The sequence below is a fragment of the Alligator sinensis genome, unplaced genomic scaffold, assembly GCF_000455745.1.
Source record: "Alligator sinensis unplaced genomic scaffold, ASM45574v1 scaffold802_1, whole genome shotgun sequence".
NCBI classification, from domain to species: domain Eukaryota; kingdom Metazoa; phylum Chordata; order Crocodylia; family Alligatoridae; genus Alligator; species Alligator sinensis.
The window spans coordinates 943,863-960,215 of NW_005841918.1; the positions used below are offsets into that span (position 1 = coordinate 943,863).

The 16,353-nt window shown below is 42.6% G+C and overlaps 1 protein-coding gene across 1 annotated transcript in view; it reads right to left on the bottom strand.

Annotated features, from left to right (window-relative positions):
* Positions 1-1,447: 1,447 nt before the first annotated feature.
* The window catches only part of PDGFD (platelet derived growth factor D), a gene marked incomplete at its 5' end in the record, with an annotated part of 217,551 nt that continues 202,645 nt past the window's right edge, over positions 1,448-16,353 (bottom strand). The window contains one exon of the mRNA XM_025198246.1: positions 1,448-2,832. Coding sequence (XP_025054031.1) covers positions 2,698-2,832 — 135 coding nt within the window. The remainder of the gene's footprint in view (positions 2,833-16,353) is intronic.

Here is a 16,353-nt window from a genome sequence, read left to right on the forward strand (position 1 = left end):
ATGCAGTTTGGAGCGTGGTTTACTGGAAATTTTATGTTCAGTCATGATAGATATTATCCTTTTTAACATTTTTGGCATAAAAGGCAACATCTCCATAGCAAACTGTGGCAACTCGTAATAAGTAGGCCATTCGTTCCCATTAGTGCTTAGTGAACCATGAGAGAAAAGTTAGTTTTTGTGACCAGTTCAGGAAGTATCTAAACATTTCCAACTTCAAGCAAATGAGAAGTCCCACTGACTTCTTGGGGCCTCTTGCATGACATTTTTTCCTGTTTGATGATGTTCTGTGCTGCGCTCTGGTACACTATCGTTGTCTGTGTTTAATTCAATAGTGTGTTTCTAACATTCCACTGTTAACACTGAAGTTTTGAAGAGCATACAAAATTGAATTTGAGATGTCAGGCATAACTGAGCACTCAGTCTGGTAAGCCAGGGTAAGTTGCCTCAAAGGGATGAGAATCAATGAACTAGGCAAAGCAGAAAGTAACATGAAACCAAACTTCCCATAAAACCAATTTGCTTAAACTAACTAAACCATGGTGCTTAGTCGACCGTAGCTTGGCAGTTCAGTCAGGAAGAGCTTGCTGCCTGCACTGTAGTGGTTTCAGAAGTAGGTTCCCCCTCTCCACCCTCAAATTAGCCTAGAATTATGGGGGTGATTGATCAGTCTTATAATTACACCTGAGATAGGAAAAGAATGTAGTCCTCTTTTAATAAAACTGAATTAAGTAATGGAGCTGGTAATCTTTGGTTTCAGTGTTGCTCTTTAAAGTGAATTGCTTTGAAAAAATGATGAATCACTTCCCATCTCAGCTTCCCATCTCAGAGATTTTGTAAATAGACATCTGGGAGCCAAGGAGGGGTGTGGGGGGGGAAATATATATATATAAATATATAAACGCTTAAACAGCAAAAATAAGCCTACCGCCAGCACCAACAAAAAAAAAACCCTAACCCAAACACTATATTTAGAATCACAAATGTTCAAATAAAGTCTAAAAAATAACACTCACAATATCTTATATGGTATATTCCAGGATAGATTTGATAAAGTTACAAAAACAGGTAACAGATTTGACTCGATAAAGAAAGTAATATAAAAAACATGAGAGCACTTTTTATAATTGTTCCGGTGATAACCAAGACACAGTGGTTCTAATGTTCTCAATATCATATGATATATTGTGCTATTTAGCTGATTTTGAAATGCTATTGTAAAGTCACTTCTTTCTGAGCAACAAAAGCACAGAGGCAGCACACACAAAAATGAACCATGCCGCTTGAGTCTGCTATTAAATAAATCTATAGATTCTTGGCCATTAAATGTTCCACTCCATTTTGTCTGTAACGTCCACAATCACAAGTTCAATTCTCTTCCAGATTTATAATTGCCTATATTCTCCACTGGACCACTTTCAGAGCAGTATCTCACAATCTTTAAAGCTAGTTTGGAAAAAAAAATCCTTTATTTTAGTTAGAGCACTTTCATAATGTTTTGATAGGCATAGGAGCTATGCTATAGCTTTTAAGGTGCATATTTAATTAAAAGGTGGTAGAATATTTTTTGTGAATAGTAATTAATGCTGAACATTTTTCAAGATACAGATGTCAATTAATGAGCTAATATGTCTGAACAAAATGCAATCCAAAAGAAAATCAGTGCCAATATTTTAATCATGGCAATATATGCTACTGAAGTCAGACAATTAAGGTTACTGTATATGGTGACAAAGTTATAGTATTCCTTATAAAAAAAACCCAAATCAAACCAATATTGATATTTGATCTGTTCTCTAAAGCTAGAACCCAGTTTTGTTTTCAGCTTGAATACACATGCAAGAAACATCAGCATTTTCAACAGAATAATGTCCATTTTGACTGTCTACCTAGAAAAAAACACAATCCTTGAAACACAGTGAAGAAGAACATATACAAGAGTCATATCTTGCTTTCTTCATGGAGACCCTGCATCTTTAACCAAACATCTTTAACCAAGTGGCAGTACTTCAGTGGGCTTGATAGCGCTCAGGACCAGGTCCTCAGGCAAAGTGTTATATGATTATGATAAATGTTTTGCTGGAGTATAGACTGCAAGACATGACTTCACTGTAGTTTTATTTTATTCTATATTTTCCTCGTTATCTATAAATGTACTGAAAAGGGACAAAGGGAAATTCTACTTAGGGGATGGATTGAAGTGAATTAACCATTATATAGGTATATTGGATCAAATACTACCCTCATTTACCTGTGCCACCCAGTAGGCCAGGTATACATGATGCCAGAAATTAGGTACTTGCATGTATGTGTAAGTTTAGAAGATGCAAACACAGATATAAGATTATCTCAGTGAAGATTTTTATCTCCAGATATGGGATTTAGCTGCACAACTTTAATTAATTTAAATTGGAATTGTGTTGCTTATCCCCATATTCAGGTTTGAAACTTTCAAACCTCAGAATCTACTGCTAAATGTAATCCTGTATTATCAGATGATGACACAGAAACAATGATATACCTGTTTAGCTGCCGTGGCACTAATCAACATAGCTATGCTGAAACACAGAATAATTTTTGCCAATTGCAATGTAGGCTAGTAGCAAAGTTCAAATTATCAGTTAGAGAAAGTCATTTGAGACCAACCCTGCTCAAAATTAAACACCCTTTAAACTGCAAGTAATGTGCTTTGGTCTGTTTTTATCGTGGAGGTCTTGAGCTGCAGATGCAATCACAGCGCTCATGATGGTTCAGTTGAATATCCACTAGGGCCATGCTGTTCCTGGTTCTTCCCTTCCTCCTGACATGGCTTAACTCAGGGATGAATTTCAGCACCTGAAGACAAAAGTAAATGTATCTTTTAGAAAATTCTCTCAGTGGTTTAGAATGAAGTAGGTATTTCTTTTGGAGAACATACATACAGAACCTCCTATGGCAGGGAGATGTCAGCACAATACGTTTTGCTAGATGGCACCAGACCTCAAGCACCTTCCCTTACTTGCATTTGTTCATTCTGGCATTTAGGTGGGTTGGTGCAGTTAAAGCAGAAACTGGATCCAGCCCGAGAGAAGCAGCAGCAAGTAGCTACATGGGAGAGAAGTGCCTTCAGAGCCCCTGAATATATTTGGTGTTAGAAAGCTGCATTGGCTGAACTAAGGTAATTTATTTTCTGCTGTTAGCTCTGCACTCTCTCTTCTACTTATCCTCTGCTGTCATGCTCCCTTCCCATGTCTTCCAGGCCCCTCTCTCTGCTCTTTCCTTCCCTCTCCAGTTCAAACATTCCTCTGACTCATTGCCTTCTTTTCCTTGTTTCTCATGCCATGTACCTCATCGTTCTCTCTGTCCCCTCCCCCTTCACTTTCACCACCATATTTATATCCAATACAGTGGATTCAGTTTATTTGGAATCATCAATGTTTTGCACACTGCTAGCCCGTGTTATCAGGCAATCTCATTATTGCTATCCTCTCCTGTATCTCTCTGATGCTTTGTTACGCAACTCTACACTAGACTTTAAACTCTCTAGGGCACCAATCACTTATTACTAAATATGTGTAGCTGACCTAAAAGAACGGGGCCTGTATTCTGATTGGGCCTCTGGATACTGCTGAACTACAAGTAAAATAATACCAATCCAAACTTTGGGAGATACGGCACTTGCCAAAGCCAAAATGAAATTGAAGGTTAGTATAGCTCTGCTATTGCATGGGCACTTGTATTGTCCTCACCTTGGAGGTCAAACTTGCTTCAGTGCACGCACAGGCTGAAAAATAATCTTTAGATAAACTGTTTTTACAATGCACAGTCTTATCAGGTCTTTATTGCTATCTTGGGGAACAGATTTTATTTTCTGTTAACTTGGAGATTTTTTTTCGTGTTGTAATTTCAGTTTTTTCGTTCCACTCAGTGAGACTCCACTGCATGGTTTGTCCTGGAGCTATGACAGATTAGATTATTTCTATAACACTATCTTTATCTTGTGTAATTACTTAACCATGGCCATAGTCTTCCTTTGCGTGCTAATTATCAAATATGTTTCTTTTGGTCTGTCTTTACCATACTGTGCTTGTCTGAGGGTTTGTTTTGCAAACGACACGTATTGGAGGAGTTAATGTCCATGTTCTAAATCAGTAGGGGCCAACCTTTTCGGCAGGCATGCCACAAATTAGTTCCATATGCTCCACAAGTGCCACTCCAATCTCCTTCCCCTGCCTGCTTCTTGCTCTCTGCCCTATCTGATGCCGTGCTGCCTGTTCCCTCCCCAGTCTGCTGGGTGCCATGCAGAAAGGCTGCCTGTGCCACTTGTGGCTCGCAGGCTACAGGCTGGTCACCCCTGCTCTAAATGAATACACATATTTCTTTGTAAACAGGTTAGAGCTTCTACTATGTTCTATGTGGTTGGACTCACTAAAAATGTTAACAGTAATATGTGTAGGATGAGGAGTCTAAGGGAGATCAGAGGGAGCTGGCCACTTAATTTCACTGGGATTTAGGCATCCAACTGCTATGACTTCCTTTGAAAATCCCACTGTTGTCCTGAACTGATTTCTTTGACTTAAATGCTGTCTCATGCTGTGCACTACAGGGAGTGAAATCTTGTGTGAGGGGGCTACACAGACAACAAAAATGGCAGCATGAAAGGTTTTCTCTTCTAGCCCCTGCTCCCCACATTCACCTAATTAGCTTTGTCCCCACTGCAAAAATATCCATGTGGGAAACAGAGACACACACACAGAAGGAGAGATGCTGAACAGTATGCTTCCCCCAACTTTAGAAATGTAATAGTAAAGATCTATGGACAGCAAACTAATGCTGCTTCCAAATATTTGCTTCATGCACTATGTTCCTGCAAGTGGGCAACAAATAATCAGAATATCACAGCCTGGCCATGTATGGTGACCCCAGAGGGACTGCCCTTTAACATGGCTAGATGGGATCTGATAGAGCCTCATTAATTTAAGATCCTGAGCTCTCTGTTGTAGTTTATGGTTCTTATCTTTGACAGTTTTACATCTCCCTATAAACCCTGTGGACCAGGTTGAGGGGAAAGAATATACCAAGTTTTCTCATTAGGTTGTTCTATACTGAAAGATTTGGACAGTGGCAGGAAGGGATGGAGAGAAAAGGCTATCCTATTGTGTTTCTGTACACACAGACTTTTATATTCACAGTAGTTATTCCAAATTTCTGTCCTGAGACCCAGGTATCAATTACAATTAATTAATACACTAAAGGAATTTGCTGAAAAACTTGTAATAAGAGCACAAGAATTGTATAGCATTTTCATCCATCGATCTCAAAATACTTTGCAAATAAAGCCAGGAACCATTATCTCCATTTTATAGAAGAGGAATTTGAGGTAGAAGGGGAAGAAATACTTATTCAAGGTCATGCAGATCAGTGACAGAGCTGCCTATTTACAATCCTTGTGAACCCTAGCCCTATTGCTATAGTATATGAGCTTCTCCAAATCAGTTACCTTCACAACACACCAGCTTACAGATGGGGATTTGAGGCAGAGGCATAACTGGTAAGGTTTTGCCCTGGGCCAGCATTTGCTGATACCATCCTGGGAATAGCCACTACAGTGCAAGATGTCAGTGAAACCAACACTAAGATGGTTAAGGTAGCAGCTGCTGGATAGGGATCCTTTAATGCCCCGCTATTACAGTCACCGCTGCCACTCACAACACTGCCCTGAGTGCCACCAATTGTCATTGCTGGTGGCAATCAACAGTGTTAAATTTGGTGGCTACAGTGGCAAAGGAAAGGGGAGAGGGGTAACAAGAGGGTCCCTACAGTTGTGGCTGCTATGTTAATTCTGACAGCAGTGGCTGTTCCCAGTACCAGGACACTTTGGCAAATGCTGACTCTTGCCCTGGCTTCCCACAGCCAGATTCTCATGCTCCTCTGTCACCAGTCCTGACCTCTATCCCTACCCCATGTGCCACTGCTGTCACAGAAGACATAGTGGTGTGTAAAGTACATACTCCCAAGGGGCCTCCATTCTGGAGATTCCTCTCTGCTGGGGCCTGGGACTCATGCCCCACTCTCCTGACCCTTGTTATGCTACTGAACTGAGGTACAAAGAGATTAAATGACTTGCCCAAAGTCATAAAAGAAGTCTGTAGTAGAGCAGAAAATGGAATTTGACTCGCCCAAATCTAAGATCAGTAACCTAAACACCAGACTTCTTGCCCAGGCTCCTATTCACTAGATTAGGCTGTTGCAAAAGCAGTACTTAGTCTTACAGATCACCTTCCATCCTTGGATCTCAAAGTATTTTGTAAATTTAGTTGAGCTAATGTCAGAGAGAGAGAGAGAGAGAGAGAGAGAGAGAGAACATGGGTGCTGAACTGAGCAGAATTGAACATGTACAACTCAAAATGAATCCAACAGCACCGAAAAAATAGGTCTTAAATGGTTTGCCAAAGACTATCCATGAAGTCTGTAGCAGAACCAAAAACACAGTGGAAGGTCTCCTAGCTCATATGCTTTAACTATAAGACCAATCCTTTTTGACTGTGAGGCTTGAAGGGTAGGAAGTTCATGGAATGTAATAACACTGATCAAACAACATAGCAATAAAAAAATCCTCCTAACTTTTTTCCATGTTACGGTGAAGCTTCTGCTTCCAGAGGTGTAAAATCATGTAATACTGTAAGAGAATGATTGTGCTTAGATGAGATATAGATAATTACTCTTCTGCAAAAGACAGGAAGACTTGCCAATTTTTAGAGAAAACAACAGCATTTGCCAAGTCTGAATTATTTTCAAACACTGACTGCCTCAGTGCAAATAATAAATCACAAAGGACACAAGGACACCTTGCTGGGCCACGTTGCCAGCTAAAACATTAAAGAGCTGAACCCAACAGGTCTGTGAAGATTATTTTGGAGCTGAAAATAGCATCTTCAAAGACACTTATTTTTTTAAACATACTTTAAAAATCAAGTACAGCTGCCAAAGCTGAACCCACAATAAAAAAATTCTATTTAAAGAATGCTTTCATCAAAATCTGACAATTTCAAATGACTGGCACTTTCAAGATCATGGTTAGGTAGATTTGCCTTTTCATTTACAGCAAATGAAAGTGTGTGCAGTGAGATGAGAGCAGATATGTGGGCAGTATTTAAGCTAACAGACCTCCTGACAGCTTGGGGATTTTCCCTGTGTTTTATATTAAGAAACATGAACACTGTATATGTGCTTTGCTGATAAGAGTAGAAAAATGAATTGGCAGACACTTTCCCAGACAAGACAGGAAAGCTGTGTTTGAACACTGTGAAAATTGGAATGCTTTAATAGCTGATCACAGAACTGATGTTCAGAGTTTTCAGTCTAGCTTCTGTCTAATAGTCTTAGGTTAAGGTAAATACAAGAGGGCTGAAAAGAATAAGGCAGTCAGGCCATTTCTAGTGGCCACAGCAGATGAAAGAAAGTCCTTTCATGTTGGAAACAAGCTGCTTTTTATTTATTATCTGGTCACTTCTTCAAAAGTGATGCACTACTAAATTAATTAAATTAATTCAAAGAAATGATGCTATCCTTTAAGTGCATCTTTTTCTGATAACGTCAATAGTATACTTATTGTAACACAATAGGTACATAAAAATGCTCAAGGATATTCTTCATGGGTTCTTTTTTGTTTAGCAAAAAATGAGTAAATGCATGGTTTTCATGTCCAGCAATCAATATCCAACTGCACTAAGCAAAGCAAGGAGGCCCAGCTTTTCAGATTATTGTCTCACAGAAAATACATTACGACAGTCATAACATCTTTGTCACATATGAAATAGTGACTTAATTATGGCAATAAAACCATTACACTAATAAAACAGAATGAGATGGAAGACTTAACCACTGGGCTGGATTTTGTGTTTATTGAAAGTATAAAAAACGCTATTATGGCCTTGTACCATTTTTCATGCAAATGATTATGTAGGAGCATGCTAACTTGCTATAAAGTATTTTTCTTTGTAGACATATTCAAGCATTTTAGAGATATAAAGGTCAGGTGTCTGTGGCAACTGTGTAATTTTTCCACCAGGTTGAAGAAAACAAAAAATGAGAATTGTCCCCTATTTTTCTCTGGAAGGGTCTTTTTTTTATGTGTAGTCTATGGAACTTGGATACACCACATATATTTGAGAGTAAACAGTAAATGTATAATAAACCAAAGAAAAGAATCATTTGGAAGGGACAAGAGACCATCTAAACACTAGCTTCTCAAGCTATGACTGCTGAATGAGTCAAATATCCAAAACAGAGAGAGGATTAGGGTCACAGTGGGTGCGTCCACACATGCAAGCACTTGCAGCAGCTCAAATAGCAGCGATGAAAATCTGAGGCGGGGCTTTTTGCCTCGGCGCATGTGCTCAGACATGCACTTTGTGGTGGAGCAAACTGTGCCACTTGGGGCACAATAACCCTGCCTGGCTCCTCCCGGATCTTCAGCCAGGGAGAGCTAGAGCCCGGGGCCAGCACTTGTGCTGTCCCCAGCAGTATAAAAAGCTGCCCTGTCCTGGCCCCAGCAGTATAAAAAGCCGACCTGGCAAGTAGCTCAGGGCTACTAGCTCTCAGCAGCTTTTTGGGCCCAGCCATTGGTACCTGGGGATGCTACCCCTTGTGCCAGCTGGACTGCTGCAGCAGCCCTGAGAGTTCCCTGCACCCTCTACACACTGCAGCAGTCCGGCAGTAGGGGCTGCTGCCTGGTTGTGACCTGCTGTGCACCTGCCAGACCCAGGTGGGGACTGCACAGTCAGTAGAGGGCTACTCCCCCCTCGGGCCACGTGGTAGACTGCAGTTGCAGGGTTGGCCTTTGTGTGGCACTACTGCCATGTATGCACCTGCCCAGCCATCTGGGCAGCTATCGCCTGGAAGATGTTCCGGGTGTGGTGGCCTGCTTTGAACTGTCAAAGCATGTCCTCCTGGCTCCGTTTGTCCAGGAGTTCAGCCACAGCCAGCTGGGTCCAAGGGGTCAGGGGCTGGGGGGGGTCGGGGCTGGCCCTGGCAGGGTTCCCCGGCCTTCAGGGGGGCTGGTGGGGGTCAAGGGGCTGAGGAATTGGGAGGGGCCATCGGGGGTCCCCCCCATGGTCCCCTCCCCCCTCCTCCAGCTCCCCTGACTGCTTACTCACCAGCACTGGAGCCCTGGTGCTGAAACATGTGGCCTGGCTGGCTGCGTGTTTCAGCACCAGGGCGAGGGCCAACCATAGAGATGCTCCTGCACCACTTTTTTAAACGTTGATTTTTTTAGACCCCCTAGATATCCAGGGGTCTAATTTTCTCCCCACACTGCAAACTTGCAGCGTGGGGAACTTTTTTTGTTCCCACACGTGCCTGTTGCCCCACCTCAAAGGGGCTTGAGGTGGGGTAAGAGGCACATGCACGCTAGTGTGGATGCACCCAGTGGGTGCATCTACATGTGCTGATTTAAAGGCACTTTAGTAATTCTTAAGGTGCGTTAAGGGTGTGGGTCTACGTGTGCTCAACCTTAATGCGCCTGATAAATGGCAATTTTAGGCTAATTCTGCCTAAATTTGATACCTGCATAAAGCCAGCGTCAAACCTAGGGGCAAATAGTTAAGGCATCTTAAGGGACATGTAGATGCCTCAACGCTGTGTATGTCGACTGAGTGGGCTGGAGCTGAACCTATGGGACCCTACATTGCTGATGGGCGCTGCCAAGAACAAGCAGCGGGTGCTGTTCTTCATGGTGCAGGTGCTGGAGCTGGAGTAGTGGTTCCGGTGGCAGTGGTACCCGCTGGTATGCTGACTGATGACTGTGTGCTGGGGCATATAAAAAACAAAACAACCCAAGCCCTGACATGCACGTTTGCAGGCCAGGATGAAGTGGTGGCTTCATACGTTCCCTGCATTGTGCAGCAAGCAGAGGGACTGTGCCACACTGTGCTGCTCCAGCAGAAGCAGGTATTGTGCCTCCACGTGTAGTTGTCAGTTGGCACACCAACAGGTACTGATGCTGCTGGAACCACTGCTCCAGCTCTAGTGTCTGCACCTTGGAGCACAGCACCAACCACTTCCTCTTGGCAGCACCTGGTGGCAGTGCAGGGCCCCATGGGCTTGGCTCCGGCCCGCTCTTGACTGATGCTGGGGAGGCAGGAACATGGGGAGAAGGTTAGAGCCGGGGCTGGGCTGATCATGTCCAGGAGACCGGAGGCTCCCACTCCCTCTGCCAGCACTGGACTGCCCAGTTATGCTGCCATGGGCTTCAGGGGGCTGTCCAGGGTGCTGCCCACCAGGGCAGGCTGCAAATGCATTTACCCAGTGAGCTGCATTAAGGCACCATAAGAAGCTCTAAACCTGAGCTCTAAATGTCAGAAAAGGCTATTGCAATCCTTGGATGTATAACCAGAGCAGAAGCAGGGAGGGGTGTTCAATGCTTTATACAGCACTGATGAGATTAACATGGAATACTGTGGATGCATCTACATGTGCTATTAGTGTAATGCAATACACTCCAGTGCAGTTTGCACCAGAGCTTATTGTTCCCAGGTGCCATGTTTGCATATGCGCCCAGGGACTGCAGCATGCTGAGTCAGGGTAGAGTATTCCTGGTTGGCAGGGGGGCTCCAGGGATCTGCCTGCCAGCCCAGGGCTGTTTTGACCTGGTTCAATGTGCTGTGGAGGGGCTGGTTGGGGCATAAGGGTGCTCCAGTGTCTAACCTCCAGGCAGCTCCCTCACTGAAGCACCCTCATGTCCCAACCTTCCCTGTCAGCATCGTGTGTGAGCTGTGGTGCACTAAATAACACCGCCATAGGCATGGGCGATTGGTGCCTCCTGAGTCTGGGAGGGCACCTGCAGACACTGTCCATGGCGTTGGCAGCAGGGGCAGAGCTGGCAAGCACTTGCAGATGCCACTGGCGGTGTTGACAGCACGGATGGCCCTGTCAGGGGGGGCATGTCGAGCATCCGCATAAGCTGCTGGCAGCAGGAACGGCCCCCGTGCCTCCCTTACCAGTTGCCTCTGGCCATGGTATAGTACTATTCTATGGCAGCATTTATTTCCTGTGCCCTAATAGGGACACACGTGTAAATGCTGAGATTTTACTGTGGAGCTAATTAGTCAGCTCCACAGTAAACATCTCATGTAGATGTGTCCTGTGTCTAGCTCCAGCATCCACGTTTAAAAAAGGATGTTGGAAAACTGAAGAGAAGGGACTAGAAAAGAGGATATGGGGAAATGGATAAAATACAGAGAGAGACAAATAACTTAGTCTGTCCAGCTTATCAAAAAGAAGAGTAAGCAGTGACTTGTCTGCAGTGTATAAAGATTGTCATGGGGAACATATACAGGGTTCTGTTTGATTCTAGTCTAGAAGACAAAGGAATAACAAGAACCAAGATCAATATGAAACTGAAATTTGTCAAATTCAAATTAGAAAGATGTGACAGTTTTTTTTAACAGTCAAGGTAATGAACCTCTCGAACAAACTTCCAAGGGAAAAATGGGATTTTTCATCTCTTGATGGGCTTCAAAGCAAGATTAGGTGCTTTTGGGGGAGCTATGCTATAGCTAAAATTCATGGGCTCAGTATAGAGTGAACATTTAATGGAGATCATACAAGATACTCTAATAACCCATCTGGCCTTAAAATCTCCAAAAGCACTTAATTGCCTTAATTTGTCACCTGTGCAATTCAATTTGTGGTAAGACTGGTGGTAGCTATAGAATAGACAGGACTCAAGCATTTAGCGTATAAGGCACTATTTGAGTCCTATTACAGCTTGTTTTTTATACTACTATTGATGATGCACTGTGGTCAGGTGTGTGTGGTAGGAAAGAGCAGTTCCAACAGTTCATGGATCATCAGGTAAAATTCTATATCTTATGCTTTTGAGAGATCACATTAAATAACCACAGTAGTTCCTTCTGATTTGAAAATCTAGGAGTGGCTTGAGACATACATTTCATCATATGACCCAATAGCCAGTTAATATGTCACAGTCCACAGAAGCAGACTTCTGTTCTAATACATCCAAAAGGGTTAAAGGAAACACAACAAATAGTGCAAGAAAGAAAAATGAGTTTCCAGCTGATAAACACTTTTAATTTCTTTATAATTGTTTAATTCTAGTGCTTTCTTTTGCTCTTCAGTCCTTTACTCTGGGAGATCACACCCACTAACATGGCTTCCACTATCACAGAACATACAGATCTCCACTCCAGAATTATCCTACTCAGTCTAATCTTGCATCATACTCTTAGTCACTGATTTCACCTTGTTGGATATTTTGCCACCAACTTAAATTGTACTATGGTCAAAAATGAACTCTTATCTTTTTCTATTCTTTATCACTGCTGAACATATTACTCTTCCGCCTGTCACTCAATCCTGTAACCTAGGAGTCATCTTTTACTCATCCTACTTGCTGCACTTATACTCCAACTGCATATAAATCCTTTTGCTTCTCCATGCAAAACATTTTCACACAGTAAATCTCTTGTCAGGCTTTCATTATCTTCTGTCCTGATTACTGGAACTTCCTCCTCTAAGTCTTCTTGATAAGTTAACCAATCTCCACCTGTCCATACACACTTTGTTTATATTTCTTACTCACTAATTTAATCACATTTGCTCTTATTCTGAATCCTGATGTAAAGACCTCCACCCTTACTGCAACGGTCATGCTGCTCTACTGACCTGTATATCTTTTTTGTCCATTTCTCCTAGGATTTCCCACAGTCCATGCTGCTTGCTCCCAGGAGACCCTTCCTGCAATGTCAGGCCATTACTCCTTGCTCTTTCAAGTGCCTCCTCAAAGCTTACATGTTCTGCAACACCACTGATAAAAATATCAGCCACAATGACATTTTATTAGCTATTAAAGGTACTTCAGACTTCTTTATTCTATCATTCCAGACATCATTATATTATTGGCACCTCAATGTACTTACTGGTACAACTGCTACTCATTTTTTTCTATACACTTTCATATTGTCTTGTTATGATTCTGTTATACTGTGTTTGGTTAGGCCTATTTCTAAGACTTGTGCATAGATCATTTTTAGGAACCTTGCAACAAGCTTCAGTACAGCAATAAGCATTCTGAGGTTACTGGCATAAAATAAAATATACTATTGATAATCTGAGTCTTGTGGCTGGCCCCATCTCTACTCTACCTCAGATAAACAGAATCTGTGTGCCCCAGAGACATGCATTGACTATCACAAAACTTAAATGGAGATGGCTCCACAACTGTGACAACAGGAAATGAGAAAAGGGAATCCCTATCAATATTGTGATACACCATGAGAAATGCAACAGGTCTTTACGTGCCAGACAGGTGAAAACATAGGTAAAAAGTGCAATTGGCATCAATGGTTTCCTTTTTCCTGAAATGCCTTTCAGCTGTGCTGTGTAGCACAGTGTTTGTGGAGAAGGTTTATATACTGTGACAAATTCTGGTTACCGCCTTAAGGGTGCTCATCTCTCATGGAAACTCATTTCACATCTCATCAGTTACAGCAATGAGTTGGGGAAACTGATTTCTTGTTTTTCTGAGGTAAGAACATGATGGGTGGATGGCAAAGACTCAGTCCTAGCAGAATAAAGAATTGAAATGAGATCATTAAGCGGATTTTTTTTTAACCTCAATGGGCTGACCCTATGCCATCTTCAATTTTAGAATACCTATCTCTTTCCAGAACAACAAACAATTGGTGCAGTGGCAACTGAGCTTCCTTTTAAATATACCATAGCAAGTTAGATAAAAGCAGACATAGGCATTTGATTAAAGTATGCTGTATTCATTTTCATTAAAGCATATCCCTTTGTTTACTCTTTGTATGGAGCTCAATGGTGTTTTTAAAGGAGTCACTTACCAAAGACCATGGCTGACAGTCACTTTAAAAAGATACTAATACATACAATGTGAAGTTTACATGGTTTGTTTTGCAGGGTTTGAACCACCTCTGGAGGAAACCTATTCCAGGCCTTGGGGGCTTGGACAGTAAAGAAGTTTTTCCTTATGTCCAGCCTAAAATAGTCATGGAGTGTTTGTGACTGTTGGTCCTTGTCATCCCTTGGCGTGCTTTGCTGAACAGATGTTCCCCCAGATCCTGATGCACACCCCTGATATACTTATAGACAGCCAACAGGTCCCCCCGAGCCTGAGCTTTTTCAGGCTGAAGAGTCCCATAGCTCTCAGCCTCTCTTCGTAAGGCCTGTTCTCTTGCCCTCTGATCATGCACATGGCTCTCCTCTGGACTCTCTCAAGCTTCTCCACATCCTTCCTGAATTGTGGAGGCCTTACTGAATTGGATGCAGTACTCCAGCTGCAGCCTCACCAAGGCCGAGTACAGCGAGAGGATGACATCCTGAGATTTACTTGAGAAGCATCTATGGATACAAGCCAGAGTTTGGCTTGCTTTACCAGCTGCGACATTGCATTGGTGGCTCATGTTCATCTTGTGGTCAATCATGACCCCCAAGTCTCTTTCACCCTTAGTACTAGTGAGCGTAGCACTGCCAAGCCTATAAACACGCGGCGGGTTTGTTTTTAAAGGTTTTGTTTTAATATAATAAAAAGGTGAGGTTAGTTCAAATCATGGCCATATTAACTCCAGATATTCTTGATGGCTTTGTTTTTACTTATGTTTGGCAAACCAGTCCAAAGTTTCAGATGCCTAAGAAACCTTTAGATATGATTCAATATTTTACAGAGCTTTAGAGAAGAAGGGGAACCAACCATATTGCATTTTCATATTCCCATTGCCATATAGTTAATTTCTTGCAACTGGACAAGAACTTCACACTTTAGAGAAAAACAAAGAAGCAGTCTCAGTTTAGGGAAGACCACCTGTGATGATTAGCTGTTAGTCTCGTTGCTTAATACATTAATAGGGAGTGTTAAGATAATATTGTCATGGGAACAGAAAAGAGAATAACAACAGGAAAGATTACTCTGAATTTCTCTTCTAACAGACTTCTTTCTCAGTGCAGGTAGCAGAGAGCATACAAAGCAGGTAAGCACAGGCAATACTAATCCCTTTGGTTGTGTGCATGCAACTCATTAGATGAGTGAGAGTCAGTGACTGCAGGACAGAAAAAAAGAAAGTTGATGCTAAAAAAATTGCCTTTTCTAAATATAGTGTTCCCTGAGTGGTGATGTAGTATCCTTTACAGGCACATGGAACGGCAACGGTGCCCATATGAACTAAACAACTCCCTGCATTATTTCCCAAAACAGTTTCTATATGGAATGTGAGGAGATATATAGGGAATTTTCACATATAGGAAAAAAAAAGGATATAGTTAGAGCAATCCAAAAGTTTAGGTATAAGAGGCTAATTAGGCAAAGTTAAACAGTAGGAATAAAGGAGACCTTGAGTTCTTAATAACTGGTTTAATTTCTTAGGAATCTCATATTTATGACTTAATTTTACAACTTCTATCGGTCCCTTTGGCACATCAATTACACTAAGTTGAACTCAAGTCTCAATTTCCCCAGTAGGGTGTAGATAGATTAAATAATTAGGATGAAAGTATTCATGAAAGGATTGTCAGGCTCATTGGGCAGTGATCAATGGCTCAAGGTCTAGTTGGCAGCTGGTATCAAGTGGAGTGCCCCAGGGGTCAGTCCTTGGGCTGGTTTTGTTCAATATTGTTATTAATGATCTGGAAGATGGGATGGAGTGCACACTCAGCAAATTTGTGGATGACACCAATCTGGGAGAAGTAGTAGATATGCTGGAGGGGAGTGTTAGGATTCAGAGTGACCTGGGCAAATTGGAGGGCTGGGCTACAAAAAAAACCTCATGAGGTTCAACAGTGACACATGAAAAGTCCTGCACATAGGATGGAACAATCCCATGCACTGGTATAGGCTGGGGGCTGACTGGCTGGGCAGCAGCTCTGCAGAAAAGGACCTGGCAGTTACAGTAGACAGTAAGATGAATATAAGCCAGCAGTGTGCCCTTGTTGCCAAGAAAGCTAACAGCATACTGGGCTGCATTAGTAAAAGCTCTGCCAGTAGATCGAAGGAAGTGATTCATACTCTCTATTCAGCACTGGTGAGGCCACATCTGGAGTACTGTGTCCAGTTTTGGGCTCACCACTACAGAAAGGATGTGGACAAGTTGGAGACAGTTCAGCAGAGGGCAACAAAAGTGGTTAGGGGTCTGGGGGACTATGTGGGAGGTGGGAAGTGGTTCCAAAGAGGATTGCCCTAGACCAGGGGCATGCAAAATATGGCCTGAGGGCTGCATTCAGACAGCCAGGAACTTTCATCTGGCCCATGGTGCCCCACAACGAGTTGTACCCCACACCCAGCCCGTCTGCCTACCTGGGTGGAAGTGAGGTGCCTACACCCCCCCCCCCCCCACTGCCCGT